The sequence below is a fragment of the Myotis daubentonii genome, chromosome 4 (assembly GCF_963259705.1).
Source record: "Myotis daubentonii chromosome 4, mMyoDau2.1, whole genome shotgun sequence".
In the NCBI taxonomy this organism is placed as follows: domain Eukaryota; kingdom Metazoa; phylum Chordata; class Mammalia; order Chiroptera; family Vespertilionidae; genus Myotis; species Myotis daubentonii.
In genome coordinates, this window is record NC_081843.1 from 77,703,643 (window position 1) to 77,716,307 (window position 12,665).

Sequence of the window (12,665 nt, forward strand, 5' to 3'; positions counted from 1 at the left end):
GTGGCGAGGCATGGGTGATCTGGAAACTCAGCATGACCGTGAGCAGTCAGTCCCTTGCCCCAGTCCCAGTGTGAGCATCACTATACAAATGGATGGAGAGAACCCAAGCGACAGTGAAAAAGGAGGAAATAAGGTCTAGAAAGGACAGGATCAGTAAAGATGAGGAAGCACATTCCTAAACTACCCTCCCCAGACCACTTCCACGAGATGCTGAGAACTGTGAAAAGAGATTCTTTCATGACCAATTTAGAGAACTGTTAGGTTAAACAGGATTACACTGGCTTCTTGACTGCAAGACTTACTAGAACCTACAAAACATTAAATGTATTCTCAATCTCCAACACAGGATTCATATAAAGAATTTTTTACTTATCTGGTCAAAGAATCCTTATTTTTCAGAACATCTTCCAAGATTGGTGTTCTGAATAATGCTCTTTGGAAATCCTAGTGTAGGATAGTAAGGCACAAAATAAGGACCAAAAAAAAAAAAATGCAAGGAACAAAACAGAGTCAGTTGAGAGGTTAATAAATACTAATAAATTTAGTACTAATATTAATTAATAATTAGCTTATTCATCCCAGCATATTAAAAATGAGATGACCTTTGGGCCATTTAATTCATTTGGAATAACTTCCCATCATTCTGGAAGTACAGTTACAATCATGAAATTATGGAACATAATTGGTTCAGAGACAATAATAAAACCATGTATCACACTAACAGGAACAGCACAGTAAATTTCTAGGCTAGAGTTATTATAGTCTTTTAATTAATGGCAGCTACAAGCTTAGAGCATCCCCCTCTATTCACTGCTGCAGGAGGAACAGAAAAACATGAGCTATTAAGAATATTTTAGTAGATGTCAAAGGGAAAGTTTGCTTTTGGAGTTTAAAGGTGGTAAAAAGCAAGCTCTTATGCTCAGAATGTTTTGTTCTTCCAGTTGAGTCACTTCCAGGGTTATGAATGGACAAAAAACTAATTGAATATTTTCAATTTAGTTGAATACTGCCCTCTGCTGGGATGTGCATACAGTTTCTAATGTCCAACAAGCATATAGAGATTAAAGCATTGTCTAGAGCAGAGGTTCTCAACCTTCCTAATGCCTCATATTGTGATGATCCCCAATTTCATTGTTACAAATTGAACATAATTAAAGCATAGTGATTAATCACAAAAACAATATGTAATTATAGATGTGTTTTCTGATGGTCTTAGGCGACCCCTGTGAAAGGGTCATTCGACCCCCAAAGGGGTCACGACCTACAGGTTGAGAACCACTGGTCTAGAGGATCTATAAAATATACACATTGTTTGAAGTTAGAGGACTTGAGTTTCTGTCCAAATTATTTTTCTTATCGGTTGAGTGACTGCAGTCCAACTGACAGCAAGGTATGTATTAACTTGTCCGTCCCGTAGTGGTCGGCAAACTCATTAGTCAACAGAGCCAAATATCAACAGTAAAACGACTGAAATTTCTTTTGAGAGCCAAATTTTTTAAACTTAAACTATATAGGTAGGTACATTGTTATTAACTTAATTCGGGTACTCCTAAGCTGGCCTTTGCTAAAAACATCCTCAATCTGATTGAGGTATGTTCGCTGAGGTCGCCCCCTTCCAACTCTCCCATCCACACTCGTCTTGTCTACTTGTTTCGTCTATCTCCTTTCGTTCACCCTCTCTATTTGTCCACCCCCCACTTCTTCTAACGCCACTTCTTCAAAATAGACTCGCCCGGGCCGAAAACCGACTTCTGCGCATGGGTCACGAAGTTTCAATCGCACTGTAAATGCACGCCCGCGCGTGGTATTTTGTGGAAGAGCCATACTCAAGGGGCCAAAGAGCCGCATGTGGCTCACGAACCGCAGTTTGCTGACCACTGCCCTAGGCCCATCGAACTCAACCTAAAACTGAGTACATTTTTGTCATGATCCTGCTTCCTGTAAGGCCCATCCACCCAGGGACACACCAGGAACTGCCTTTTTCCCTCACTATGACACCCATGTGACATACTACACCTTCAGGACAGAACCCACCTGTCCCCACCTCTTCACACTCATTATACTGCTATGATGCTGACCTTCTTCTGCATTACTTTCAGCAGCTCCCTGGCCTCTCCGATCTATTCTCTACACTCTCACAGTGACCTTTCTAAATAATAATCTAACCTCAGTTCCTTCAAACAGCTTCCCTGTCAGGGTAGATTTCCAGTTCCTTGCCTGTACAAGTCCTGCTGACCTGCCTCTGTCCCAAGCCTGTGTTCCTGGCATCTCTCTCTCTCTCTCTCTCTCTCTCTCTCTCTCTCTCTCTCTCTCTCTCTCACACACACACACACACACACACACACACACACACACACACACACACCATACTCCAGGACTGCAAAACAACCTGCATCCCCCACCCCCCGACTCCCCAATGCATCATGCATAAACTGGTTCAGGACTCTGTATTGCATATATTTCCCCTGTCTAGATTCCCTTCCCTCTATTAGATCACAGCTCCAGGGTCACCTCCTCCAGGAAGCCTTCCATCACACTCCACAGAGTTCTCATCGTGCTAGAGCCACATTACTCCCGTAGCACTTATCATAATGTGCTGGGACAGCTTGTTTTCCTGCCCCAATCTCAAATTGTTCACCCTGTAAGGACAAGAACTTAGAATTTAAGTACATATTTAGACCTTATTTTTGTCCTCAATTCGTTCAATGGTGTAATACAGGGGAATAAAAAGACAAAAGACATTAATTAAAAATTGGAAGTTGACTTAAAAAAAAAAAAAAGGAAAAACAAGGGCGAGGGCTTAAGAAATAACGGTAATGCAAAAACGCATCTAGCAGTACCCTACACATTTGCAACTGGCTGGCCAGAAACTTAGCTCCAACTTTTTATCAGCCAACTAGAAGCAAGAAATCTGATCCGTTCCAGTTAGAGCAGTAAAGCCAGCCAAATGCTCAGAAGAAGCCAGCATTCCTGACATGAGACCAGAAGAGGCTTCCCCTGCAGGTCTTCCAAAGAAAGTGTGAAGTTACCCACCGCCGCCTAGGGCAGGCCAGGCAAGCGGCATCTCCCTCAACGGGGCCAGCACATCACCCACAGGAGAGAACAGTGAGGGCACTTCCGCGGGGCCCACACGGGTGCCGCTGGGTAGGGAGCTCAGCTGGTGAGCTTAACCCAGGAGTGTGTGCCATGTGGGTGGGCCACACAGGCATCCAACAACATGCCACACACTTTCCTTCTCCAAGATAAAGTTTTACCGAACATGAGATCAAAGAGTTTAAGATTATACTACCTGACAAATATCTGGAATGCAACTAATCTGTGTTGCTTATTACAAGAAGAATCACAGGTATCAACCAGCAGTCAACAACTGGTGGCTTAGGGACAAGGATCTCGTCCTATTTTCTCTCCCTAACCCCAGCATCTAGTATGGTGGCTCTCAGCCCTCTCAGACTGAGGCATCAGTAGGATTCCATGTGTTACCACGTGGAAAAGAGGAGTGACAATGTGTTGCCCCTTTACATGAACAGATAGTTTGTAATGCCCCCTCCACTATCCTGGATTTACAAGATAATGTACCCAAATAATAATCCTATCCTCACATATAATTTCAAAAAATAAAAACAATACTCTAACATATAAAGCAAAAGGAAACTGATAAAAGATAATATGTATTTCAATCTACAAAACCTTTGCCCTAACTATCCTAGAAGACATAGTGATGTAGTCAGATTCTTGGAACTACTGTTTTAGAAAATAAAACAAAAAGAACAATAAAAAAAAGTCGGAATCCATTCCATATAACAAGTATGGGAATGTGCAACGATAGAGGTGAGAATGCTCCCTAGAATCACAACTTGTGTTTATTACTAGGACTCTCTAACAGATCAGACCTTTGTGTGTATGTAAAGAGGAAAGAAGCTGAATTGAGGTAGAGATTGCTTGCCCAGGTAAACTTCTTAGTTGGAGAAAATAAGAAAGTACCACATCCTGGCAAATGAGCTGGGTGCTATGCACAAGTGCAGCATCAACATGACTCCATGTGTTGTGACATGGAAAAGAGGAGTGACGATGTGTTGCAAAAATTATACCTCCTGCCAGGACTCTCACCTCGAGTAGATTTGTAGCTTCAGTCTCTGAAGCTCCCTCAGGACGGTGAACCACGAGGCAGGACAACCAGGCTGGGCAGGGCTGTCCGTACCCTGCAGAACATCCCGCAGCCCCACCCCTTGCCTCTACATGCCGAGGGTGCTGCCCGCAGCCCTCGTGACAACAGAGATACCTTCACGTCCTCCATCTTCTTCAAGACCCATTACCCGGCACAGAGTAGAGGCTCCACAACGTGAAACAAGCTAAGGAACAAGCGAGTGATGAAGGACTGAATGGGATGAACAAACCGAACTTGAAAATGAGGTAGGTAATCGGTGTGTCAGGAGAGTGCCCTGAAGATCAGGAGTGTGGGAGGACCTGGCCCAGGACCTGGCAAACAGCACTCAGTGGATGCTAATTGTTAAACAAAAGTAGGAAAACAGTATATTTCATGTGACGCTGTCAGAGGACCCAGGGGCCACGTGGGAGCCCACCACCCTGACCTTGCCTCTGATCCCCCTCATCCTGGCTCTTCTTCACTGTGCACGTCAAGCCCAGGGAGCCGGCTAGTCTTGTGCCCTTTCTGAGCTCCCAGGGGGAGAAGGAGCATGCATACCTTCTTCGGTTTCTGCAGTACTGGAAGGCATATCTGATTTTTCCTCTCGCCTGGTTTCTTGCTCTTCAAGAGTCTAAGGAAGCAAGAGAAAAAAATCACTGATTACCAAATGAGGACTCAAATCTGCGACAAAGAGATAAAAATCACATTCAAGGACCTCGGAGCAGGGACAGCCCAAAGGCATGGTCTGGGGAGGTGGGGAAAGATCGGCAGCACCCCAGAAAGACGGTGAGAGATGTAGGGGGAACCTGGAGGCAGGGCCAAAACCGTCCCTGAAACTAATCCTCTCCTGCTTCCCAGGTCACGACAAGGTTCTCAGAACGTGATACGTGAACCAAAAAGGGGGACAGAGAACAAAGTCTTGAAACCAGAAAGAATGGCCACTGTTTTATGCATCTGCCCACCTAGCCCAACCCCCATCTGCACCCTAAGACACAGGGATCTCTGGGGCCCAGATGATGGGGAAGGACCACAGACCTCATGACAAGGCTGAGCATGGGCCTTGGGCTGCACGCTGACACACACAGGTGCAGGCTGTCCCTGGCCGAGACTAAGCTTGTGAACCTTAAAGAGACGCTGTCCTCTTTGGACCCTCTGTATTTTCTACTGAAATGGATTTCCCACAGCCAGTGAAGATGTGAAGAAAAACAGAATTATGTGTTAATGAGACACATGGTAAAACACCCAAGACTGCAGCAACACTTGTTCCAAATTGAACACATGGGCAAACCTAGACAACCCTACAACAGACACAGATGTCTGCAACCCCTTAGCATGACATGACGTGTATCATTTCTCAGCATTCTGATGGACAAAATGCTGCTACAGGGAGAGAGCTAAAACTGGATTAAAAGACAGAGCTAAGGTTTTTGCCTAGTATTTAATCTTCTAATATCTCCCTTCACAGTTTGGCTATGTAGCACCAACCTGTCATTATCTAACGTTTAATAGCCATTACAAATTTCCAGTCCGCCAGTGCTGCTGTAAGAGGATGTGAGGACACGAATCTTTTACAAGTCTGAACAAGTGTGGCTCTGAGTGGGGTCGGCCGAAGGGCTCTTGGGCATGGCACAGCACACTTAGGTTCTGCAGCAAGGTTTTGCCATTGTTCTGGAAGCTGCAGATAACTGTGCAATACTGAAACCCTGAGACTGAAGTTGCCTCCTTAGTGACACTGTGGTTCACCAAGGATGAATTAGCCCCTCAGATCAAGTCAGATATAAAAATAGACTATTATCCTGGCTGGTGTGGCTCAATGGTTGAGCATCAGCACATGAACCAAGAAGTCCCCAGTTTGATTCCCAGTCAGGGCACATGCCTGGGTTCAGGCTAGATCCCTGGTGGGGGGCATACAGGAGGCAGCTGATCAATGTGTCTCTCTCATCCATGTCTCTATCTCTCTATTCCTCTCCTTTCCTCTCTCTCTAAAAGCAATAAAAATGTATTAAAAATAGACTTTTAGAAATCTAAGACTTAAGAAAAGCATGAATACTTATAATAATGCATAATCTCATATTTGTTACCCAAAATTGTAAAGCTTTGGCGTGGATAACCTATATAACAATTACCACCTGTTCACATTTAAAATAACATCTAACCAAGTAAGAAGTACGTGCCACCAAAAAATTTAGATTCAATAATCCCATTAAAACATTTGGTGGGCAGGTAAGAATTAATGCCTTTGGATGTTCTATCTAAAGAATCTCAGCCTTGCTCCCTCCCCATCTCCCCACTCACTACCCAGCCATACCCCTCGGGGTAGGAAGAAAAAGAGGGGTGCTAAGACCTGGAACAAAAGGCCATGCCATTGTAACTGATTCTTTTATCAACGTTATGTCATAAACAAACTTTCTCAGTGTTTTTCATGAAGTGAAAATCTCCAAGTAACAGGAAAGCAATTTCCATTTGGTCTTTGTTATTATAAAGTCCACTATGAAAGAATATTAAAGCATCTACAGTTACTCCTCCTAAATCTTCCCCAAGGTTGATCAGCGCTATCTCAAATGTGTTATGCGAAATCACAAATCCAAACTAAGAAGTTGGAGGATTTTATAATGGAAAGAAAGTTCAATAATGTTTGCTGTACACAGAGCTTGCTCCATCCTTCTCAGGAGTGTGTCACCAGGTGCCGTGCTGCCATCTGAGGACACACATGTTGCTGAGCTCCGCCCTGAAGGGCCTGCACAGAGCAGAGTGCATCTTGAGCAGTGCTGCTTCCCAGGCCACGCCTGTGCCCCGCCGGGACAGCCACACCAGGTGCCAGGGGAGAAGTGCAGGGATGGCTGAAGGCTTAGTCTCTTGAAATGACAAGTACCCGTAAGCAAAACAGGAAACACCGTATGCCAGAAAATTACACACGAAATGTCCTAAAATCCAACAAAAGGAAGTAGTTCATACTCTGAAGAGCATGTTTCATTCTAGTTGTTTCAATAAAACCCTATATGGTTGGTTTAAATAAAAGCCAACAATAATCTGCATTTTAGAGATAATGTTTTGAGCTAAATCTTTCATTTGGCAAGAACTGTGGTAAGTAACAAGATGAGTCTCCTAAACTGTGTGTTCTGTGAAGTCTATATGCCATAAAGCCGTGCCATATGAATGGACATGCTTGAGAGCACAGGGTCACGGGATCTGTGGGTGAACCCTGACGCCCCTGAGCACTCTCAACTAAACTGACTCAGCCCTTTTACTCAAAAAACATTTTGCTTAATAATAATTAAGAGATGTAAATATTCTTTATATTCTTCCAGATCCCACCTAAAAAATAAAAATAGTGAAGATGAAACATCTTAAACCCTGAGAAGGGCGTGCTATGATGGCACTCAATGCTGTGTGTGGGGCCGGGGGGGGGGGGGGCACGCGGGGAACTTCTCTGAAAAAGAACTGGTTTCAAGTGATGAGACCCCTCTCAGGAAGAATCTGTACCCTGGGGCAAATGCTTAACTACACCAAAGCCATAAGAAACCCACAGTAGATATCACACAATAAAATTACCCTAAATACACTGCTTTAGATAAGAATTATAGCATAACCAATACATTAATAGAAAATATCCAATGTTAGAATTTTTAAAGTCCACCAATGACAAAGCAAGCTCATAAAAAGCAAAAGAAACAAGAACACTATATAAATTCCTATTGTCTACTACCCAAATATTACATAATAATCTTCATTCTACTGTGTAACAGTGTCCAATTCCCTGCCCCCCAAGCTTCTATTAGGAAAATGCTGTTCCCCAAACAATGAGTGCTGCCTGCACTCGCCGGGTGCGGGTTATTGTCCACTAGAATCACGGGGCACAAACCTGGCTGAGAAAGGCTCTATCCCAAAAGTATTTCCTGAAGAGTTTAATGTCTGCCTCCAACAAATGCTCGGCCGTGTGGTGGAGCGTCAGGGTCAGCGTCCCTGACGCGTGGATATACTGCAGGAAGGCGTCTTCGCTGAGCTGCACTCGGGAGAAGGCTGGGGAACGTCTGCCCTGGAAACTGAACGTCACAAATCAAAACCCACGCACAGCTTAGGAAGCACCCGCCCCCAAATCCCACTGCCCCTGATATCGCACATCCAACTGGCAAACAGGTCCTCGAAAGCCACCTGCTGACAGTGCCAGTAAGTACATAAAGTCATGGAAACAGGCTCTAATAAAGCCACCTTTCTTTTTCCACCGAGAGGAGATATCAATTGAAAAGCCCTTTACATATATCATACACCTTAAAGATTTATATAAATAATGAAACAGTATTGACTTTACCTCAATATTTCATTCTCCTTTCAATCTGAAAAGATGCCTCTCCCTTTAATGGGGCCCCAAGTAGAACAAATTAGCAGGCAGCCACCAGTTTATTAGATGATTACAGTGGAAAACAGACAGGCTCTCCAGGGAACATGGTAAGGTTTGGATGTTACAAACAGTGAGCTATTCAAAACACACTGGCCTGCTGCTGTAAGTCATTTTCTCATGCAAATGAAAACATGCATAAATTTGATCCTATTTCATTCTTGAATACACTCCCATAAACAAAGGCACAATATTCCCAAACTAAGTTCCTGAATATCCATTTATTTTCTGTTCTGTTTTGGCTAAGAACAGTTTCACATTTATTGGCTGTATGTAGGCTTCATGGGTAGTATCATAGTATTCGGGATGGCTTATCAGTTCATGCGATAAAAAGAATAAAGAAACCTCAGGAGGAAAATGTGAGTGGCTCCCAGGCGACAGCCCTCAGCATGTCACACCCCAGCAGCTCGCTCCCAGGTTCCCTGTGCCACAGAACTAGTGCTCCGCCTCTTTCCTCTCCATGGCCTCATTCTGTTCACAAACGTGTGTCCTTCAGAAACACAGCGGACTTCCAATCCAATAAGTGTTATCTCCATCATAGGGAGTGACAAGAAGAGATCCAGAAAGAGCACTTATGCTCTATGGTTTGGGGCATCTTCCTAACCTCTTGGCACTAATAACTGGCAGGGACTCCAGAATCGTCCAGGAAACAACTTCCTATTCCAATGACAAGCCGCTGAGACAAATGGACAATGGGCTCGGAGCCTGAGCAATCAGATCACTGCTATTAATTTAGAAAATGGAAGCTCTAAATTTAGCTGACAGTCAGTCTACTTTAATCCCACCCATGAATGGATTTATTAGAGGTGTAAACTTTTAAAACACATAATATCTTCTGGTCTTGGACCCAGAAGAAAGATAAAAGCTACAAGATGAAGAAGTCAGCCTCCAGGATCTCAATGGAACAGTCACTAAGTCGAAAGAAGCGTCCTGCTGGGTCATGGCAGAGCAAAGAAAAGGGCAATTCTCTGTGGATGGGTTCTTTCCTTGGTTGGTGATCATTTGACCAAATGAGGGGGGGAAAACACACAAAAAAAGAAAGCTCTGACTTCTACTCCAAGATCCATATATGGCCCACCCAGTGTGGCTCAGTGGTTGAGTATGGACCTATGAACCAGGAGGTCATGGTTCGATTCCCAGTCAGGACATGTGCCCAGGTTGCGGGCTTGATCCCCAGTGAGGGGGTGCAGGAGGCAGCCAATCAATGCTTCTCTCTCATCATTGATGTTTGTTTCTCTCTCTCTCTCTCTCTCTCTCTCTCTCTCTCTCTCTGTCTCTCTCTCTCTTTCCCTGAGATCAATAAAAATATATTTTTTATAAAGATCCATGAATGGATCATAAAACGATAAATTAATTACATTGAGTTCTATGGGCCAAACAAGAAAAACAAGTCCATTAATACTATAATAATGCTGACAACACTTAATATTTATGTAGCACTTTGGAATTTTTAATATACTTTCCCATTTGCCTGAAGGATTTTTTTTACCACATGTTAAGTGAAGAAAATTACCATATATGAATCCTCTTTTCATAGCTTAAGAATAATGACCAATCTGAACCATGTAACAATATACTCATAATTCATTGAAAGTGTGGATATCATCATCAACATAGACAACATTATAGTTGATAAATTATTTCACTAGATCCTGATAACCACCCATTGACTTTATAGTGTTTTAGGGTTTGTCTGTCAGTCATTGATTCAACAAAAACTTATATTTTTTCAGTGAGTGTTATGTGCTGAACACGGGGGTGGGTAAAACATAAATGGTTTCAGCCCTCAGATTTAGGAGGGAGACATATGAAACAGGTGATCACTATATATATAAAATTCTAAATTACAGTGAATATTGTGAATAATTTTAGTCACAATTACTATTGTGAATTAATAATCATAAAAGACCATAAAACAAAAGGCATCTCGGAAGAAGTGATATGTAAACTGAAACCCCCAAAATAAGTAGGGGTTATTAATTATTATTAAGTATAGCTACCTAAAGAGATTTTGAGACTTTTTTCCCTGCCTCTTCCTCCCCCATAAAGTGTTAATGCCAAATATACCTGTATATCTGTGTATGTACTTTATACATGAGAACTAAAGGTAAAACATAAACCAATATTAGCTTGTGGTTTGGTTATTTCAATATTTTCCATAATGCTTTGCAGACCTTATAGAAACAGATTACAAGAGAAACTACCAAGTAGCCAGACTCACTTTGTGATGCTGTCAGCCAGCGTGGAGTGCCCACCATTTAAAGCTAAGTCTACTGGCGTGGCACCCTCTTCATTGGGTAAAGCCAAGGCCTGAACGCCCCCCGGGAGACACACGAGGAACTGGGACAGCTTCGGCAGGCCCCAGCGCACAGCCAGGTGGAGCAGGGACTCTCTGGGAAGAGTAACTGAAAAGAAGACAAACCCATGTTAGTCCCTGTTTCCAAACTCGGTCTCACACGTGTTATCAGAGACCACGCATTAGACACAGTAAGAACGACAGAGCTGGAGGAACCACCATAAGCATCGAATCCAACACCTCATTTACAGACGTGGAGAGCTCAGTGATCTGCCCAAGGTCGGGTAGCCGGTAGCTGCTGGAGCCAGGTCCCCTCGTTGTTGCTCATACAGGGTTCTTTCCACCACTAGGGGGCAGTCCGCATCCCCTTTCACTCACATGCAGCCAAGTCTTCCAGGGAAAACAAGGGCTGGGAACAGACCACACTTTGGAAACAGGCACCCTCCGAGGAGATGGTGCCACTGCAGCAGGGCAGGCTCCCAGAGGCCAGTGCTGGAAAGCAGCCTCCGTTTCCACCCTGTCCTCTGGTGAGACACTGGGCAGAAAGGGGCTTCACATGTCCAGGAAACTGGAGACCATGGTCCCCCCCAAACTTCACCCATCTATTAGATCTGAGGGATTATTTCAATGTTGCCAAAGCCACCCAGCTCCTGGTGTAGCTGAGTGTCTTGGTTTACTTGTGGTGTTTGCCGCTCTATATACCATGATTGTTTCCTAGCTGTATCATCTTACAGGTTAAGGGGGTCCTTGAAGGTTTTTATTCCTAACAGCCAGCATCCTATCTGGCAAACTGAAGTCATTTGGTATTTGTGGAGTCGAATGGCAAAATCTCAGTTATTTGTGTATGTTTAAAATGCCTGATTTATAGAGAGTTTGTGCACCTGTATTTCTATGGCAATGACCCAGTGTCTGGAACCCAAGTCGTCCATGATAAACATTATGTTGGAAATATGCAAAAGAACTAATTTGCCTACATTTAAAAAAAGCCTAGGGCTGTGAACTCCGTAGACATCAAGACACACCTTAAAACAAGCCTAATCTTAACAAACTAAACATGAAAATTCTAACATTCAAGATCTGTTGGAATAAACATGCAGTAATTTATTAGATTATGGCTCTGTGTTTTCTAAAATGGTTGTACTAATTCATATTTTATCTAGTAATGAATGTAAATTCACGAAGGCTTAGTAATTTATTTTTCAATCTTCCAACCTGAATTTTTGCTAGCTGAAAGGCATAGTCAAACCTTATGTAGGTATGATAATAACCTTAAATTTGGACTGGGCAGTAAATATAAATCACTGTCCTCAAGTAATAACCAAACTGGCCAACCCTGCACATGGCCTCAGGGCCTCTGGACGGCCTCCTGGTGTGTGCCGCATTCCATACAGCCTTTTCCTGAAAAACCCAGGGCAGGGATGAACACTCTTAGGACCTTGATGTCTTTGAGGCGCCAGCCTGGTTTTCCAGGCAGAGAAACTGAGGAGTGTCCGAGTGAGGGGCCTGGGCTTTGAGCCGCCTCCCCTGCCTGGGGCAGATGAGCCCCTATGCCCTGATGGGAATGCGGACTGAACGACACAGCCTGCTCAGTTCCTTTTTGTGCCTGGGCGATCTTGCGCCCAGGATGTTATACGTCACACCTTTTAATGTTTGCCATTAGAGCAATCCTTAGTCATTCTGTTGTGGTTACCCTTTAGTTCAAATAACTCCTGGCACCAGCCAAACAGGAAGAGACCTATTTATTTGGGGGGGGGGGAGGAAGGGGTGTTTCATTTTAATTGAACACCTCCACCTCTGCCAAATTGCATAACCCCTTTTCAAAGCTTGTC

General features: G+C 43.7%; 1 protein-coding gene across 7 annotated transcripts in view; it reads right to left on the minus strand.

Annotated features, from left to right (window-relative positions):
* ARHGEF28 (Rho guanine nucleotide exchange factor 28) overlaps positions 1-12,665 on the minus strand; it is a 263,386-nt gene that overhangs the window by 142,377 nt on the left and 108,344 nt on the right. For all 7 annotated transcript variants that reach the window (XM_059694332.1, XM_059694331.1, XM_059694328.1 and 4 more), the window contains 3 exons: positions 10,762-10,945; positions 8,007-8,187; positions 4,703-4,775 (listed from right to left, as the gene is read on the minus strand). In XM_059694332.1, coding sequence (XP_059550315.1) covers positions 4,703-4,775; positions 8,007-8,187; positions 10,762-10,945 — 438 coding nt within the window. The remainder of the gene's footprint in view (positions 1-4,702; positions 4,776-8,006; positions 8,188-10,761; positions 10,946-12,665) is intronic.